The 19,767-nt window shown below is 39.1% G+C and overlaps 1 protein-coding gene across 1 annotated transcript; it reads left to right on the forward strand.

The window, feature by feature from the left end:
* Nucleotides 1–492: 492 nt before the first annotated feature.
* Nucleotides 493–17,851, forward strand: adam17a (ADAM metallopeptidase domain 17a). The gene is given in 20 exon segments (XM_085143645.1): nucleotides 493–741; nucleotides 1,017–1,149; nucleotides 4,884–5,017; nucleotides 5,180–5,268; nucleotides 5,853–6,042; nucleotides 8,308–8,438; nucleotides 8,619–8,705; nucleotides 9,282–9,401; nucleotides 9,778–9,922; nucleotides 10,206–10,217; nucleotides 10,220–10,296; nucleotides 10,680–10,832; nucleotides 12,507–12,706; nucleotides 12,798–12,901; nucleotides 13,015–13,149; nucleotides 13,468–13,595; nucleotides 13,761–13,839; nucleotides 14,019–14,107; nucleotides 14,231–14,290; nucleotides 16,157–17,851. Coding segments are annotated over 20 exon segments (2,589 nt in total). The 5' UTR covers nucleotides 493–635; the 3' UTR covers nucleotides 16,574–17,851.
* Nucleotides 17,852–19,767: the final 1,916 nt, after the last annotated feature.

Raw genomic sequence — 19,767 nt, forward strand, 5'->3', positions numbered from 1 at the left:
TAATTTTCTGTGGCGACCCCTAAAGGGAGCAGCAGTATGTACATTTGTTCATACTCCGATTTGAAGGTAAACTCGGGATGACCTGGGCTTGTAATTTGGTGTGTTCAGTTTTATTTTGGTTATAGTTTCACTATTGGTTTTAGTTTTCAGTCACGGGGAGGATTTCTTTTTCTCGGATGCAAGATGTACTTTACTCAAGTGGTATAAATACACACTGAGGAGTATGATAAGACGATCTCAGTCATATATCAACAACTCCTCATGCTTATGTTTACGGAATTGAGATTTTCTGTGTATTTAAAATTTTAAATGCAAAATGGCATTTACATTATTTCTATAGGTTTATTTATAAACCACAGATTATATATATATATATATATATATATATATATATATATATATATATATATATATATATATATATATATCTCAAAATTAAGCGTTTTATCTAATGTCGTACATCAGTTTTGCTCTTCATGTGTCTGACGTCATTCGTCACTCCTTTCCAACGGCACATTAGCTTTTAGCGGATGTTTTCCATTCGGTGGACTTCCGGGTAGCTTAGCTAGCTGTCGAAACAAACGGATTATTTACCCCCGACAATGAAAGCACACGTATAGAGAGCTCTGCTTAAAATGGGGAGCATACTTTTATTTACCCTTCTGGCTCCTTGCTGGGTAAACGCTGCAATTAAGCCAATGACTGCTACCGATGGGGACCACGAAGACCACCCCGAGTTTGGTAAGAAGCTAATTTAGCAATTCAGCCTAAGCAGAAGTTAGCTTTAATGTTACCGTAAACTATCTTCGGGATAATTTTGGTAAATAATAAATACTTTAAAGCAATGCCACTTATATTTTCTCAATCTTAGATATGTTATAACTTATTAACTCACAAAATAACGGACAGTTGTTAATTGAGAGCACAGGGGCGTTTTTACATGTGCAGACCTTTGTAAATGAACAAATTCAGTATCTGCTCGGTCTTATGTGACAGTTGTCTCCTTCATATTCCAGATTCTCTGAACTCAGTCCTGTCAGATTATGAGGTGCTGCCTTTGTCAGGCCTCCAGTTGCACTCTCTGAGGAAGAGGGACGTCCACACCCAGTCCCACCTGGAGCGTCTGGTGAGCTTCAGAGCCCTGCACAGGTACAACAATGAGCTCTTTTAAGTGATGTTGTAGAGTCGCTTCATTTTTCCTTTAGGTTTGTGTTAAAACAAAGACCCATATAGCTGTGCACATGATGAAAGAGGTAAAAATCTTGATCAAATCTATGAGCAGATTTCCACTGTGATATTATACATTGGTTTTGGAGTAATGAGGACCTGGTAAAACATCTTTAACTGTTTTACATGTTTTTATCAGTCTCTTTAGAAACACAAATTTGTGTTTGTGGCTCAGAGATTATAACACTGATCTGCTGTCGTCTCACTAGTCACTATATTCTAATAATAATAATGATCACAATCAGTGGCACAATCAAGTCTCCAAGTGTTACAGAGAGGGTAAAAAATAATCTTATAGGAACTTTGTTTTCTTTAAACCATTTTTCTTGCACTTTCCTGATAATTCTTTCCTGATTTTCTCAAAGCATGCTTTGTTTTTCTTTCGTTTAGTCTTAACTGGGCTGCTTTTTTGCCCGAAGCAATCAGAACCTTTTCTTTTATTGGTGAATCCTACATATGCATTACTGCCATCATTGCCAAATAGCAGTAATGGCAGAAACTGTGTAAGTCTTGGAAAAAGCTAAATGTTTTGCGTTCTACCTTTTAGATACTGTTAAAAATCCACACAGCCATGGCTCAGTACAAACCTAATAGACTGTTGTGGCTGTTATAGACTGTTTTGTAAGAAGTGTTATTTGTAACAAGAAAAGGCTCAGTTGAAGCGGTGAGTTCGTGCCTAGTTCCCTTTGTCTTGAAAGGGGAACAAGAAGGGTTTCAGTTTTGTTATAAATCCTCTCACGTCAAAAATAATTGAGATGACAATTCTAAATTTACACAAACTGTAAAATTGAAATGTGCCTGCTCTATTTAATAATTGCAATTTATATTTACTAGCAAACTCCTGTGCGAGGTGTTTGGTGCTCAATTGAACTGTCAAATGTACAAATATATACAATTGTGGGATTTTTATAGAATATTTGTATATGCCATATAGATGTTGGCCCTCACACTGGATGTTCTACAGTGTTCCAATCTAGGAGGAGATACATACACATACATACATATGCTACAATCATGGGATTGTAGCACTAAGGGTGTGTGTGAATTGTACCGATTTAAAATGGATTTATCCGAATATTCAGGAATCTTAGTTTTGATTTACTTCTACTTATTCTAAGTTTCTGAAGAAGCTTCTGTATTTCATGCATTCGTTATTTGTGCTCTGTATCTGTTTCATTCTCAGGATTCTCTTAGAATTTCTTGGAATCATTTAAACTGTTTAACCCTTTATCACCAAAGTATCATATGAGCTGCCTGGACTTGTTTTGTCATTTTGACTGTAAAATTAAAAAATAATTTTTGTCTTTTAAGGAATAATTTGAATTTTCTCTTTAGCCCAAAGTAGTTGATTAGCTACTGTAATGTAAAGCAAGGAAGTGCTGCCAGTGAAAACAGAAAATGTCTAGCTCAAGCTGCTGAAGAGTCACACTGGCAAAATCGGTGCATGTTGATCTCGGTTTCCTTAAACTAGTCATACCAAGATTAGGTCACCTCATTAATAACAGATGTACAGCTACAGCTCTTTTAGTATATATGTATATACTAGGGGTGCAACAATACTCGTATCGATATTGAATCGTTCGATACAGTGCTTTCAGTTCGGTATGCATATGTATCGAACAATACAGTTTTTTAAAATTTATTTTATCAACTTTTCTTCTGACGATGCTGTCTGTGATGAGCGCTCAGTGGACCTGCATTCGACTACTCCGCCTAGGCTGCACTGTCGAGTGCAGATCCACTGAGCGCAGCGCAAGCTAGCAAGACAGAAGCTAAGCTCGTTGCAACATGGCAATTGCCTCAACGCTACCCGAAATTGAACCTCCCCCACCCTCATTCAGATGTGGCGTTTGGAACTATCGTGGTTTTTATGTGAAGCATGACCCTGATGGTAATAAGCACGTCATGTACAAAAGTAAGACAGTATGTCGGATGTGCAGTGTTGGGAAGGTTACTTTTAAAATGTATTCCATTACAGATTACAGAATACATGCCCCAAAATGTATTCTGTAACGTATTCCGTTACGTTACTCTCATCGAGTAACGTATTCTGAATACTTTGGATTACTTAATATATTATCATGCTGTTTACAACTATGTGAATGTACTATTGCTGTGATTTATTACTGTTACTGAAGGTCCACGGCTCCGAACCGTAGTAAAGGGACCTCTGGCTAATACGTCGGGTTCGTGTCGGGCGCGTAGCCGAAAAATAGCTTTACTTTGTTGTCTGGGTCAACTTTGCTTGCAAGAGACAGAGAGAGGCGTTGAAAGGCTGCTCCAACGGAACTTATTGTTTCGGAGGAAAACACGAACACAGCGCACAGTCGAGTCTTCATAGCTTACTTACAACTGGGCTCATCAGGCACTCTTCTTGGCTGCAGTGGTTATTATTATATTTACATGCTTCCAGCTCCCGTTTTTGCTCGATGACAACTCGTACTTTTCCTTTTTCTCCCTCCCTCGCTCACAGACACATAACAGGTATGGCAGGCCATTCTCCCTGCAGCACGGACTACACTGCCTATGATGCTACATTCTTTAGAGCTATACCTGTAGCATTCTGCCTATTAGCTTAGCACAACAACAACAGCAACAAAAAGGCGCTCTCTCACCCAGGAAACATGCAGAGAGAGAGCGTCACCCTGTAACCATGGCAACCGTAACGTTGCCGTCTGGAACAACAGAACATGGCTGTCAAACAAAACCCAAACAGTCCTGACCTGCGACAATATGAAACAGGGAAGTACCGCCGTGTAATCCATTTATTTCAACAAAGTAACTGTATTCTAAATACCACCTTTTTAAACGGTAACTGTAACGGAATACAGTTACTCATATTTCGTATTTTAAATACGTAACGGCGGTACATGTATTCCGTTACTCCCCAACACTGCGGATGTGCCACACAATGCTCAATTACATTGGTGGGAACTAGTGCGTTAGCGCAGTTAGCTCGTTAACGTGTTGACACCGTCCAGCCCCACGCATGGGGTGATCCGCGGTAACTTGTTAACAGAGATTTGCTGCGCTATGGCGTTAATGTCATTTTAACGAGATTTACGCTGACAGCACTAGTGGGAACACAACGAATATGACTGCACATTTACTCCGACATCATCCAAGTGCAAAGACAAGTGGAAGCAGACAAAAACAACAAGCACGCATGCTACAAACTTTACCCGAGTCATTTAGACAGCCGTTAGCACATGATTCTCCTTATGGGGACCTGATATGTTTAATATGCTGCTGAGAATATAGCCCAGAAGAAGCGTATAGTATAGCTTTTATTTTTGAAAGAGCCATTTCTCTGTAATAAACTCTCTTTTCCGAATATGAGTGATTTCTCGATCAGATAGATTTATTTTTTTTATTATTTTGTTGTTTCAGCAACATTATATTTAAAAACTGTACTTTTGAGTTAAAATATATATTTATAATTTTAATAAATGACAAATTAAAAGGGCATGAACATTTTTTGTATCGAAAAAATATCAAACTTTGACACCAAAGTATCGAACTGAACCGTGAATTTTGTGTATCGTTGCACCCGTAGTGAATACTATGTCTGCTAAACCCAGTTTGATGTCTCACACAGGACCAAACAGCCATTTATTGGTTAAGTTAAAATATGTTATCTTCTTTTCCAAATCCAGACATTTCAAACTTTACTTGACCACAAACACAGACCTTTTCACGGACAACTTCCAAGCTGTGTTTGTTGACAAACACGGGATGAAGGAAAATTATGATGTTCACCTCCAAAACTATTTCACTGGCCATGTTGTTGGTGAGTGAATGAAAAAAAAAAACATATTTTCAGAATATAATTTTTCCAGTCTTTCATTTTAGAAGAGTTACAGTTTATATGTGGAAATCAAGCAAATTTTTATATATCTGAAGTAAGTCCATATTTATTAAATGTTAGTAATAATTTGTTTTATGTTTGCAGGGGAGGAGAATTCGCGTGTGCAGGCACACATAGACGGAGATGAGTTTTCTGCTCACATTCTGACTGACGAAGCAGAGTACAATGTAGAGGTATGCATCTGTATACCTGCTGTCTCCGTGCCAAAATAGAGGGAGAATTTAAATTCAGTATTTTTCTTTGTAAGACGCTTAACCTTAGCTGTTTCACATCATCAAGCCCGCACTCCTGAAGCATGTAACGGCAGCAATATCAAAACCAATACAAAACCCCAAAATCTATATGTATACAACAACTGAGTACAATGTGCTGGGCTTGCTTGCTGAGATAGCATAAAATATTACCAGTATAGAGCTTACCTATAGTGTCAGTTCAAAAAGATGCTAGATTAGTAGAAAGCGAGGCGCTAAATAATCTATGCCTTGTAGAAATTGACCTATTTTGTGTGATTTAAAAATGCCCAATATCTGTTCTAATTATTCACAACTAACATGTGAAACTACACAGAAGTAAACGATACAGTGCATTTTTCATATTGTGTAAATCTGACACACCTGCCAGTCCATTCCCACCACACCACTACCCTTACTGTCTTTTTTTCTCCAGCTATCAATACTCACGTTTCATCAAGCTCAGTGATTTTTCTCTCTAATACCAGCTCTTTCTTTCTCTCTTAAAACAATGTATAAAAATGCAGCCCCTGTGGAGATTTACCGATTCCCCAACTGATGGGAGGTTGCTGGTTTATCGCTCAGAAGATGTCAAGAATCTGAGCCGCATTGCTTCTCCAAAAGTGTGTGGCTACGTCAACGCAGAGCCCAAGGACCTTTTGCCACAGAATACCAGAGGGGACTGGGAAGGGCAGGAGAGGGTGGACCAGGAAGAGGGTGAGCTGTGCTTTTTAACTCTCTTGAAGTGGAGAATCTCGCAAATCTGTGCAGATATTTGTGCTGTTACAGCGTGGGCTCTGTGCTGGTGTGGATTATAGGAGTAGGTGAAAAAGAGTAGGAGGATAGCAAATGTTTAAGGTGGAGAGAAGGAAAGAGGAGCCTGTAGTGAGACAAAGGAGGTGGGTGTTGGATTCAGTCACTTTAATACAAGCCTTTCTATCTCCATCCTGTGTTATGCACATACACACTGATGACAAGTAGGCATTATGTAAAAACCAAATGCCTCTTCATTCTTTTGTGCTGCTTTGGAAATGTAAAGAATATAACAGCGCGATGTGCCAGAGGAAATGTATGCAACAGCTCTCACTGGTTCCTGGTTGAAAATGCTCTTTGGGGAAATGAGCTGAGGTGAAGGTTCGTATGGAGGAGGAGGCATTAAAATTCATGGATGCTCCTCTGCCCAATGAGCGGACTCTGAGTCGTCACTGGTCTCCCACTGCTTGTTGTGGAGGACAGTGAAGCGCACACCCACACTTTTGAATAGTGTCGAGTGTACTGTGTGATGTAATGCCCCAAAGGATGGCTTCCTGTTTTCCTTTTCTGTAATGTATTATTTAGGGTGTGTGAGTCTCACTTAAACATTTCTAGGTAGAATATTCAGATTTTTATGACGAACATACTGTGACCGTTACACGGTAAAATGACATTGCACATACATTCAAATTTTTTATTTTTTTAAAAAAAAATTGTATTAATCGTCATTCTTTCCTAAAGGATTTGCTGTTGATTTTATCTTGGGTAGTAGGTTGTAGATTTTTAGTCTATTAAAAGCACAGAATTATAATGAAGGATCACCTTAGTTTATATGGAGGGCCGCAAGAGCCAAAATGAGTTAAATAAATTATATATTAATATGAATTATAACATTTAATGTGTAAGTAATTAAATATTATTTTATTTAAAAAATGTAAAAGATTGTTTATGTATTTAATTTAAATTTTAATTAATTATTGACTCATATTTAATTAATTATCTAATGATGTGTGTTGTTGCCAACTTAGTCATCCAGATGAGGAAATCCCCTAAAGTTGGATTTTATCAAAGTGACAAAACGTTCGTTCCACTGAAAGCGCTACGTCCAGGTGAACAAAACCAACTTTTGGATGTTTAATGATGCGATTGTTTAATTCATTTTTGCACTCATGGCCCTCCACCTTTTATAGAACAGTTTTTTTAAGGCTGGGTGATGTAGGGCTCTTTGCACAATAGGAGGAATTGTGCAAAGAGCCCCTAAAAATAACCCCCAAAACCCCTAAAAATAACCCAATAAATAAATGAATAAAATAAAGCCATCTTCTGTTTAGTTTGAAAATCCTTGCAGCAAGAGAACTTTGTTTCCTTCGTGTCTAAACACATATTTGGCTTATATTTGAAGGACCCTGCTGAGGAACATGATTAATTGAATATTGACAATGAATGCAGGGGCAGCAGAATGGTGCAGCGGTTAGCACTGTTACCTCACAGCATAAAGGTTCTGGTTCTGTGCCCGTGTGGGTCGCCTGTATTTCTTCACACAGTCCAAAAACATGCATATTAGTTTAGCTGTTGATTCTAAATTGTCCGTAGTTGTGAGTGTGAGCACAAATGGTTGTTTGTGTGTCTGTGTTAATGTTGTTGTAAACCGCCAACCTGTCAGGGGTGTACCTCGTGATGGCTAGGTTGTGACCTTAAATTGGAAAGGTGAGTGGGTAGATGGATTAATGCTAGACTTTTAATAAAGGAAGAACAAAGCAACTTAAGCGGACTAAAAATAAATAACTGAGTATATCATGAATACCTACGCTTAAGGTAGGTGATGGAGCCCAACACTGTATGATCTGCGCATTAAATTACCTGATATTTACAGTGGCTTTGTTCCTCCCTGTAAAGTACACCTCATCCACATTTATTGTGCTCTTAAACCTCTATAATAAGGCTAAATCTGCTATTTAAATCTGGCCTGAACAGAGGTAGAGCTTAATTCAGTATCACAGCCAAGCAAAAAAAGAGAAGTCATGTTACTATATCTGAAAATGAGGACAAGTTAACAATGGGATATTGGAGTGTGGCCTCATTGTCCAGCATCTTTATGTACTTTGTACTTAATCTGTCTTACCTGAGACTTATCTGGTGAGGCAATGCTACAAAAAAAGATTCTACTTTTCTGAATCTTTCTGCTTGTACTTATTCTTTCTCTCTGCTTCTGTTGCTTCGTCCTGGCAGAATACCACCACAGAGAGAAGAGACAAGTTCACGATCACAAGAAGAATACTTGTCCCCTGTTGCTGGTTGCAGACTACCGCTTCTACAGACACATGGGCCGCAAAGAAGAGAGCATTACTCTGAACTACCTGGTCTGATTTTCTAATGTGTTATTATACATGTATATTTCACCAGAATAACTTTTGTCACATTTTGTTTCCTGTTGAAAGAGTAATTGTAAATAAAGCCAGCAGGAATTTTGTTGTTTGCATATTCAGGTGTGTCAAAATAGTTTATTGTGTATGTCTGATTATTTTCTTTTCCTATCCCAGATTGAGCTAATTGATCGAGTTGACGATATTTATAGAAACACAACATGGAGTAAGGATTTTAAAAACTATGGGGTCCAGATCCATCAGGTGTGTACGTGGCTGTGTGTCATAACATTACAGTACTGTCAAATGTTGACATTTTGATCCACTTGTGGCGATTTAGTGTCAGTCGGTACTGCTCCCAGCCTCACGATGGCTGATGTTTTATATTACGTCACTCCGGAAATGAGGCTGAGAATAACGCTGCCCCCTCAGCGGCTTTGAGAAGTGCATTTTTTGGGAGAAACTGGAAGCTTTTGTGCATTTCTCGTTGGGTAATTTAATTTGTTCCACTGGCTTTGGGAATGAATAGAAACACTGTTTGTCACACTATGACTCAGTGCGTTCTCACTGAAAAGATATGCATTCATTAGCTGCTTAATGACTAATTTTCTTCACAATAAATGTCAAGAGGAACTTGAACTGTGTCACATTTAACCCCCAGTAAGAGTCTGAAAGGGAACGCCCAACACATTGCTCTTATTACTTTAATAGCTTTTCAAATAAAATGTTCCACGTAGCACTTATTATTAGCATTACACTTAGGGGCATGGCTTTAATTTAAATTTTGTATTACTCAGAAATGACACTTACTGAAATTGTGTCTTTGGTTACTATTCGCAGATCATTATTAACAAGGAGCCTACAAAGCCTCCCCCTAACCAGCCCAACTGGGTCCATTACAACATGGAGAACAGCCCTGTAAAAGGAAAGGAGGTCTGGGACGTGAAGAGACTTCTGGAGGTACAAAAGCAAGAAAACCAAAGTGTATAGATACACAAAGTTCAAAGGGGCCTTTTCAGGCAAAACTGACTGGATTCATATTTCCAAGATTAGGTTGGAATCATTCAGTTCAACTCAATCAGGTTTTTTAATCCATTTACACAAATGCACAAAAATAGTGAGTTCAAGTAGCTGAGCACAAGTTTGTTTGAGGTAATATGGTAAATAAGTTGAGTGCATTGTGTAAAATGTCCTGGTATAAGATAAATATTGTTCCAAATCAAAGAGTTTTACACAGAGCTCAGTTTCTGAATGTCCAATATTTTTGTATTGTCATTGAAAAACAATTAGGATGTACAGAAATGGGTGACAGAATAAGAATCCTCTTGTCCTGCAGCAATTCAGCTCGGACATTGCTGACAATGCCTCCAGTGTGTGTCTGGCCCACCTGTTTACATACCAGGACTTTGATGAGGGGACACTGGGTCTGGCGTATGTGGCCCCCTCCAAACCTCAGGCTCTTGGTGGACTCTGCCCAAAACGTAAGATCACTTTTTGATTATTTGCATGGAGGATTTTTCTAATGTCATTTTGAAAACCTAACTTTTAGCGTTTCCCTGTTAGGACAATTAGCTCCATTAAAATTTACTGCACTGGCACAGCTCTTGACCAGATGGACAAACTATGATTTCTACTCTGTGAAGCTAAAAAAAAAGAAAAATGAGCCATAATATTGAAAAGAAACCAAACAAAAAGCCATGTGTTGGAGGCTTTTTTTAGAACAAACAAAAAAAGGTACTGACACTTTCCTTTGTAATTTTCTAGCTTACTATCCATCTCATCTTCAAAGAGCCGAGTTTATCTCAACACAGGCCTGACCAGCACCAAGAACTACGGCAAAACCATCCTCACAAAGGTCTGTTTCGTCTCATTTCTTTAGTCATAATTTCAGAATAAAACGAGGTGCTGGGTGCAGTTTAGCCAAGATGTTACGCAACGTGTCAGCCTGCCAAGCTGAGGTTCTAGGTAGAGCAGACACACCTTTTTGTGTGGGTGTGATGAGTATCGATGTCAAGTCAGGCTGCATTTTGACACCCCAAGTAGCGTTATGCTCCACGCTCATCTGCAAAACGCTTACTGTTATAAACTCTGTGATAATGTGCAAAACTTAACTATGTAATTATTCCTTTTACCTGAAACTTCCTTTATTTTAAACAGAATGGATTTTAGATTCTAGATTTATTCTTAGGTAGCTTAAAAATTAAGCATTAAAAATTTATGTTGTTTTCGTCTCATCAGGAGGCGGATTTGGTAACTACTCATGAGCTGGGCCATAACTTTGGAGCAGAGCATGATCCTGATAATATACCGTACTGTGCCCCCAGTGATGACCAGGGGGGGAAGTTTGTCATGTACCCTATTGCTGTGAGTGGAGATCATGTCAACAACAAGGTAACTATCCATTCATGTAATATAAAAACATACATGCTTGGTAAGCCTGACATCATTAGCTATTTCCAGGGTTCAGATGCTTCTTCAGTTCCCAAAGTAAACACAGTGAAGCAACACTGAGAGTTAAATAGTCCAGGTTCTTTCAGCTACAGTATCATGATCAATGTGTCTGTCGTCCAAGGTGTTACAATAAAGTTTAACATCCAGGTATCCATGAAAAAGCAGACTTAGAAATGATCGAGAAGCTAGTTAGCTAGTTTCCACCTAAAGAGGAGATGCCATGTTATGATTAAAAAGAGAAAAAACAAAACTACACTGTACATCTTTGCACACTAAATATAAAAAACCAAATGTCAATGACCTTTGGAGGATTAGTGAAATTGCGCTACTTGAAATAAAGTTGAGACCTAAACACCAGGAAGATGAAGGAGGAGGGTTAAACTGTTCTTCGTGAAAGTCCATGTTGACACAGAGACAAATACAGTCACATGCCAGGAAGAGAGAACGTCTGCAATGACCCACAATGTTAGTCATTAATACGTAGCTGTGTGAATTAGTATTACGCACTATGAATAAGTCCTGATCCTAAGCTTAATTAAATCTTGACCCAACAATACTTCAGCTGTGCTCGTAGTTCAGCTACTACTTGATTTGCTGTGATCAAAAAGTTGTGGGAATGGACAAACGATTGGTTCTAAGTGATTGGCATCATCTTTTTGTGCAACTCTGTGGTGAAATCAAACGGTGTACAGTGTGAGAGGTCAGAACAGCAAGTCCACAACAGGAACAGAATTATTATAGTTTTGATTACTTTCATTTGGACTTTTGTTTTTCATTGGTTTTTCAGTAAGTTTCCAGAGTGAGTTTACTCGTTTCAGTTATCGTTGAAAAATGTTTCGTTTCCATTTAGTTTTATTTGTTTCAGTTTTAGTCTGTAATGTTATTATTGTATCGATGGATTATGCATTACATTTTAAACACAGAACTTGTAGAAAGCAGTCGACTTAAAGTCCCCTTTTGTTACAGCCAAACAAATAAAAATCTGATCAGTTTTAATTATTTTCGAAAGTCTAGTTTTTATTTTAGTTAGCTAAAATGTCACATTTTGTTTTAGTTAACCATAATAACCTTGCCAACAAGTTGTCCTTGAGGGGGCAGATCAATCAAATTTACATCAGGTAGCATTGTTTATTTATTTTTTTAAATAGGCTATGATGCCGTTTAGTTTGAATAGACTGCTGCATACCAGGATATATGTCTGCAAGATGAGCTGAGATGATACAGAATGTGATGGGCAGAATGGATGGCAGCTTCTGGTTGTGCAGAAGGTGGGATGACTGAGTCACAGTTGTTCCTGTGAAATTAACAACACACGCAAAATCTAATGCGCTTCCTCCATCATTGGCCTTATGATTTCTGCAGCTTCACATCAACCACGTTAGGTTTTTGAGGAGAAACATAAAACAAGATACTTGCATAAACTGTTAAACCTTTTGAGATTCAGGTTTGGAAAATTTAGAGGCAAGTGATTTGCGTATGTCATTATTTCAGCGTTAAAGATTCATGACTATTCTTTGTCACATCACCTTTAATCACACACACAAAATAACAGTAAAAATTCAGTCCTCTTTAACCTGTTACCAATTAATTCTTATCTTCTTGTTTTTCCTCAAGCATTTCTCCAACTGCAGCAAGGTTTCTGTAGAGAAGACATTAAGTCACAAGGCACCGCTGTGCTTCAAAGAGAGGAACAGTAAAGTCTGTGGAAACTCCAGAGTGGAGAATGGGGAAGATTGCGACCCTGGGCTTCTCCACCTCAATGATGACCCCTGCTGCACCTCCAATTGCAAGTTCAAAAGTCATGCAAAGTGCAGGTATGAAATCCAAAAGATGGATCTATAAAGAATTTTTTGAAAAAAACAACAACAAACAAATCAAATGTTAGATTAATTGATTTCTTTACAGTGACAGAAACAGCCCTTGCTGCAAGAACTGCACTTATGCAAAGAGAGGAACAGTGTGCCAGGAGCCCATCAATGCTACCTGTAAAGGCAAATCCGTCTGCACAGGTGATCGCCTCCTGCTGGTGTAACATGAGAACTGCAGCAGTCATTCAAGCCTGCCTGTTTGTTTGGTTTTGGTGAAAAAATGAAAGAAATTAACCCTTTTCTTCACATAACAGGTAACAGCAGTGAATGCCCACCTCCTGAAAATGCTGCTGACAACACAGTGTGTGTTGACAAAGGCCTGTGTCGCAATGGAGAGTGTGTTCCCTTCTGTGAGGCTGAGCTGAACCTTCAGCCTTGCGCTTGCAATGGTGATTTTTATTTCTTTCAACAACATTTGAAAATGTCTGAGATTTGCTGAATAAGCCTGGAGACTCTCACTGATTATAGAGGTAATCAGATGGAGGAGTATCTAGACAAGCAAAAATCAATGAGTTTGGAAAGAAATGACAAGATCACAGATGAATTTTTCTTTTTTGGATTTGAAGCTGGAAGTAACATATTAAGAATAAAAGGGACTGTTTGAATAAGCTTGGATATTCTTTCACTATATCCAGGATATAAATGAATAACAGTTCTCAATATTTTTTTTTAATGCTTCTTGTGTTGATCGTCTCTTCTGCTTCCAGATACTGAGCACTCCTGTAAAGTGTGCTGCAGGAGTAAAAATGGCACCTGCTCTCCCTACTCTAAAGGTGGCAATTTTCTATTCCTTCGCAAAGGAAAACCCTGCACCGTGGGCTTCTGTGATGAAGGAGTGAGTTACCAAATCTTTATACTTCTCTGCAATCAAGAAACCTGATGATCCTATCATATTTCTGTATTTCTGAACTACACTAGTGCTGACAAAACTGTGTCAGCGTTACAACATTTTGGAGATATTATTTTTATTTCAATGTCAACTTTGTTTTCGGTCATAAAGGGAAAGTGCATGAAGCAGGTACAGGATGTGATTGAGAGGCTGTGGGACTTTATTGACAAGCTGGACATAAACACATTTGGTAAGTCGGCGTTAAAAAGTGTGTGAAAATGCTTCCAGATACAATAAAACTCTGAATAATTGTGATATTGTTTTAATGTTTATGACTGTAGTAGCTTAGCTTAGTCAAATTCAAAGTTGTTCTTCTTCTTCTCCTCTTTTGTGTGTTTATCACTATCCTCCACCTCATCACCACATCAGGGAAGTTCTTGGCTGATAACATAGTGGGCTCAGTCGTGGTGTTTTCCCTCATCTTCTGGATTCCTCTCAGTATCCTGGTTCACTGTGTGGTAAGAAGCTGCTGAATATCCATTTGCACTGATCCCCATTGTCTTCAGTGTACAATGAGCAGCTGATATTTGCATCATTAGCACTATGCTTATGCTGTCCTTTTCTGTTACCTCTATCTTTAGGACAAGCGACTCGACCAGCAGTATGAGGAGAACACAAAGTCATTTTATTATCCTCCAAATGTAAGTTCTTCAACTTTCCAGTGCTCACACATGCTGATCCTGTGCACCACCATTGCTCTCTTGCTACCAGACTAACCAAACTAATCCAGTTCCATATTGCTTCTTAAAAACTGACCTCTTTAATCAAGCAGGGAGAAGAAACAGGAAGGACTGTAACTGAGGATCAGGGATTGGCCTTTTTTCATTACAAATGAGAAATTAAGACATAAATTCAAAACTGCAGTGTAACATTTAAAGTTCAAAGTATTGCTTATATCTTATGCTGGAGCATATGGCAACCCCCTCATTGCCAGAAAACAAGATCTGTTTTTAGCTCTTTTTCTTTCCAGCTGACTTTCCTCTGATTGGCTGAGCCTTTTAAACAGAAGGTTTAACCAAAAGTCTTGTGTGTCTGCTGCTGATTTTCCTTCTCTGATCATCCTGCAGCACCAAGAGTAAAAGGAAACATGATGAAATTAGCATTTAGAGCATCTTAAGCCTGAGCTTTTAGTTCATAGGGAGCCTGGCCATGTTTTATGTGCTTCCCGCATTGAAACGGTATATCTGTGACAAAAGATAAAGAAAGAAAAATCAAAACAGGCCAACTTTAAAATTTGCTAACAGTCATGGTTTTTGTTGCTGAGCTGGGAAATTGTGCTTTTACTTTTAATATCATTATTTGATGTTGTAAAGGGCTAGTGGTAAACCAGCCCAGACTTGGAAAAACAAAAGGGTAAGAATGAGAATCAGAAGACTCTCTTTAAATTGTATAAACCAGTGGTCAGATAATCCACAAGCAATGGCCTCACTGTCACTGCTGGGTTTTCTGAATGACCTGTCCATCACTCTTTGCCTTGGAACTGCAGCAGATGGTGGAAATTTGTAGTAGAGCTCCCGCCATAGGTGAGTGTGTGTGCGACGGCTTGGTGTTGCAATGCGTTGCCATTGAGTCCATGACGGTGCATGGTCAGTGGCCCACGTTTGGGATACTCTTGCAGTCACTTACTGCTTGATGGTAATCACTGATCCAGCTGCACATTTGCAGCCCCTCGAACTCGCCTTCATCTGACAAATAAAGCGAGGGAGGCTCGCACAGCTTCATGCGACTGAACAGCTGTGGAGCAGCAGATCAGGAATTGCCTCAAGTAAGCAAGATTGCACTTTTGGAGTATTCAAACATCGAGACGACCAAACGGGTTTCACATTGTTGTCGTTCGTGAAATTGGATGCAGTGTGTGTCGACATTTTTCAGTTTTCAGTTTTTAGTTGCTCTTCAAAGCCAAAACAAGAAGCGTTTAGGTGACTGTTTTTATTTTTTGTTTAGTGGCTGTCTGCACTGTGTGAGGTCCTTCTTTGGGTTTGATTGGAGGGAGGAGAAAAAGACTGGGGGGTACATTCCTCTTAAGACCTTTCTTGCAGACATTTTGACTTGTTAGAGCATTTTAAGCACTTGGACAAATGATCAAATTAATGATGGCTTAGTTCCATTTAGGTTTGCTTTTAAATCCTGCAGCTGAACCAATGTGTTTAATATCAGGGTGCTGGTAACCCTAAATGGATTGCAATCATAATTAATAAATCACATTTGTCTGACACTTCAAAATGGTCAAAGGCAGAAAGGTTTTTGTTTTTACTCATTCCCACCTTAAGATATTGGGTGTGTTTTAAGAGTGTAGATAAGAGTAGATAGGAACTACTTAAAGGTAGCGCAATCAGCAACATGAGGTTATTATTATAAAACACATGTTGGGGAGTTAAACTGTAAAGTTCTGGGATACATGTGATGCTCTGAATTAAACAGAATGTAGTAAAAAGGGAATGGGTGCCACCTCAGTCACACACAGCTGTGACTTGCCTCCGTCCTCACATGCTGTTCTCCCTCTTCAGAATCAAGACATGCTGAGCAACCTCGAGTCAGCATCCGTGCGCATCGTCAAGCCTCTTCAGCCTCCCTCCTCCTCCGGCGGCCGGACCGTGCCCTTCATCCATCAACAACAGCCTCAGCCGCAGAGCCAGGTCCGGGCCACACTCGCAACCAACACCAGTACCCCGGCCCCCGATCTGAACTCCGGCCCCACCCCGGACAGCGCAGGGGGGCTGCGGATGGCCACCATCCAGGAGGACACCAGCAGCGGCTCTCACCTGGGAGAGGAGGGCCTGCTGGAAGATTTCACAACCGCAGGAGCCTGCTCGTCGGCTACGAAATCCTCCTTCGAGGATCTGACCGAACAGAACCTACCAGCCAAGGACCGACGGCGCCTTAAGAGGCAGGAACGCATAGATACTAAAGAGACGGAGTGCTGAGAGAGAGGAAAAACAAAAAACAAGTGTGTTTGCACAAGCATCCTGATATATATATTTTTTTTTAGGGAACATGAACAAATGTGCAGCATCATATGCTTTTCTTTCTTATTGCAACCGGTATTAAAGCGTAACATATCTTTCTCAGATTTTAGTGCTCTAAAAGTGTTTATTCAGTCACATGAAATTAGATTGAGCCACTAAACAAATACAACACAGGAAGTCTCAAAGCCCTCTAACACTAAATCCAAATAAATTCATGTTTTCGTGCCTTTTTCACTAAGCTAGCTATTTCCATGGCCATTTGAAGCTTTTGAGTGTCTGTGGAAATAAATCTGCCAGTTCTTTAAACAATGTTCATTTTGTTTAACCTAATGGCTAAATGTGTTTCTGACAATGCAAATATTGGTCAGGAACAAAAAGAGATTATATTAAATATTTAACTGTAATCCCTGCAGATTGAAAATGATTACACAAATCCTTATTCGCAGGTTTATTATGTGTTATACTGTAAGTAACCTCAAGTTGTGAAAAAAGCTCACGCAACATTTCTTGCTCCAAACAGCGCCTAGAAGCAGAACAAACCTTAGCAGTACGATGCAGAATTCTCTATATTAATGTTGTAAGTGTAACTATTTTTCAGTGAAGGAAACATTTACTGGAAGTGCAAACAACAGATAAAGGAGGAGTTGGTCTAGAAGTATTTTAACATCACTGGAGAATTGAAGTTTACATGCTTACACATTCTGTCTCATCAGCTGTTTCTTTGAGGTACTGTGTAAGTAGCATTATTGTGTTATTTGGTAGGTGGAGCTTAAAGTGGGGAGAAGTAATATCAGCTTGGCTAAAGCTTCAGTATTGTGATGTTTGAACCTGTAGAAAACAATATGGTGCCTTTTTGGATTTTGTGACCAACTATCCCACGGTGACTCTCATCTATATACAATTCCCAGCAGCAGACAACTCCAACATTCTGTATTTAATATTTGAATATATATTTTTTAATTTTCTGTCTGTGTGCCAAGGTGAGCTATGCACCTGTTTATTGTTACCTGCTGTGTCTCATGTTAAGAAAACCTGTATGGTCAAAATAAAAACACTTGCTTTTAGTGTACAGGATGGATGTGAATGTTAGTGAACAAAACAGGCCTGCTGTATATCAGATGATGTGTATATTCTTAATGTTTTTATGCTTACAAAACTCTACTCAAGTTTCTTTTAAAGTTTTTGCTTGCATTTCCTACACAAATGTCAAAATAATAAAAAATCTTTGTGCACTGATACATGGTCTCACATTTATATCTATTCAGCTGCTGTGTGATGCACACCAGTGGTCCTCACTGCACAATGTTAAAAGAAAGGCTTCATTTTTATCAGCTGGTTTTCACATAGGCCAAACATCTCTAAGGATATTTCTCCATTGTCTATAAATACAACAACTACTACTGATTCATACATGTTCATCACTTTGGATGAGGGCATGTTTTTTTGCACACTGTCATCCTGTGCACTGTCCCAGCATGATTAGACCTTAGCGATGAACCTTGTTGCCAAAAAGCAAAGCCAGTGGGAGCAACATCTTCCAAAGCTAAAGCTAAAGCTGGTGAGCCTTGTCTTTAACAATGCCATGTTTACATCACAAGTTGTGTGATATGTGAGTGAGAGATTATAACAAACATCCAGAAAAGTCTTGTGATCATTCAGTCATGTCTGAAACTTCTCCCAAACCGAGTGCAAGACAGGGTGGAAAAACCCTTTAATTCATTCTTGTTGCAGTGAAACGCTAAAAGATTTAAAACAAAAAATAAGGGCACATAAAGTGACACTGCTTGCTTTTTGCAAACTACTTTCACAAAAAGCCCATTATGGATTACGCTCAAGTACACTGTTGTGTAAAATTTACTTTAGTAAATTTACTTGTTTCATGCTTGGTCATGCAAGTTCTGTAAGTGAGTGAAAAATAATTCCACAAATATTTTTAGACATTTTTAGACACTCTAAGCTTTTTGAAAAAGAAAATTATCAAATTGTAACACAGAGTGTGGTCAGACTGCTTGTATTTGTGTGCGAGTTTGTTACACACAAATACCTGTACACGTTTGTAAATCTTAGTTTACGCTAAGAGATCAGGGGAGAAGGGTGGAGTGCCCACTCCAGGTCAGGGATGAGTTCCTCCTCCAAGTGGAAGAGTTTAAGTATCTCAGGGTCTTGTTCACGAGTGATGGGAGAAGGGAGCAGGAGATCGTCAAACAGATTGGTGCTCTCAATTTACTGGTCAATCTACGTCCCTACCCTCACCTGTGGTCACGAGCTGTGGGTAGTGACTGAAAGAACAAGACTGCAGATACAAATGGCTAATATGAGCTTCCTCAGAAGCATGGATGGCCTCTCCCTTATAGGGGGTCAGAGTAGAGACGCTGCTCCTCCACATGGAAAGAAGCCACTTGAGGTGGTTCGGGCATCTGAGAAGAACACCTCCTGGGGTGAGGTGTTCCGGGCATGTCCCACTGAGAGGAGGCCCCCGTGCCTTGGTGTTCCCCCAAACAAGCTGGAGGAGGTGGGTGGGGAGAGGGAGGTCTGGGCTTCTTTGCTTGGGCTGCTGCCCCCGTGATCCGCGATCCAGTAGAGTTGAGTATGTGGGTTACGGCCATTAAAAACTTGCCAAATTTTCTAATACAATACCAAACAGCACATTCTGCTATTCACTCTTGCTTTGAGCTTTGATACCCAGGTGCTCCAGTCAGGTTCCTGATTGATACAAGTTTGATTCACTGAATACTAGCTAAGCAATCTAAGCAATCTACGGAATCTACAGAAGAGGATAGGGCCACTGGAAATTTTTTAAGTCAGAATTCTCAGTTAAAAAAACCTGCACCGGCCCCACTCCTGCTAAACAAGTGAAAATAGATTTAAGAGTGACAGGACTTAGGGCTGCTGAATCTTTGGTTTTATTGATTTTTTTGCTGTGTTTTACTTGCATCTATTTGAAAGAGTGTAAACACAAAAAATATTTTATTTTATATGCTGGAATATACAGAAAGTAGGTTTAAATGTTAAACAAATTTCTTCCAGTCAGAGAATGCTGCATATAATTTTATTTTTTGCTTGTTGAAATGTGCATAAAATTAAAAGATTAAAACTAATGAAACTAGTTTTTAAATTTTTTTAAAATTTGATTCAATTTTATATCATGAAAT

Source organism: Neolamprologus multifasciatus, chromosome 19 (assembly GCF_963576455.1).
Source record: "Neolamprologus multifasciatus chromosome 19, fNeoMul1.2, whole genome shotgun sequence".
In the NCBI taxonomy this organism is placed as follows: Eukaryota; Metazoa; Chordata; class Actinopteri; order Cichliformes; family Cichlidae; genus Neolamprologus; species Neolamprologus multifasciatus.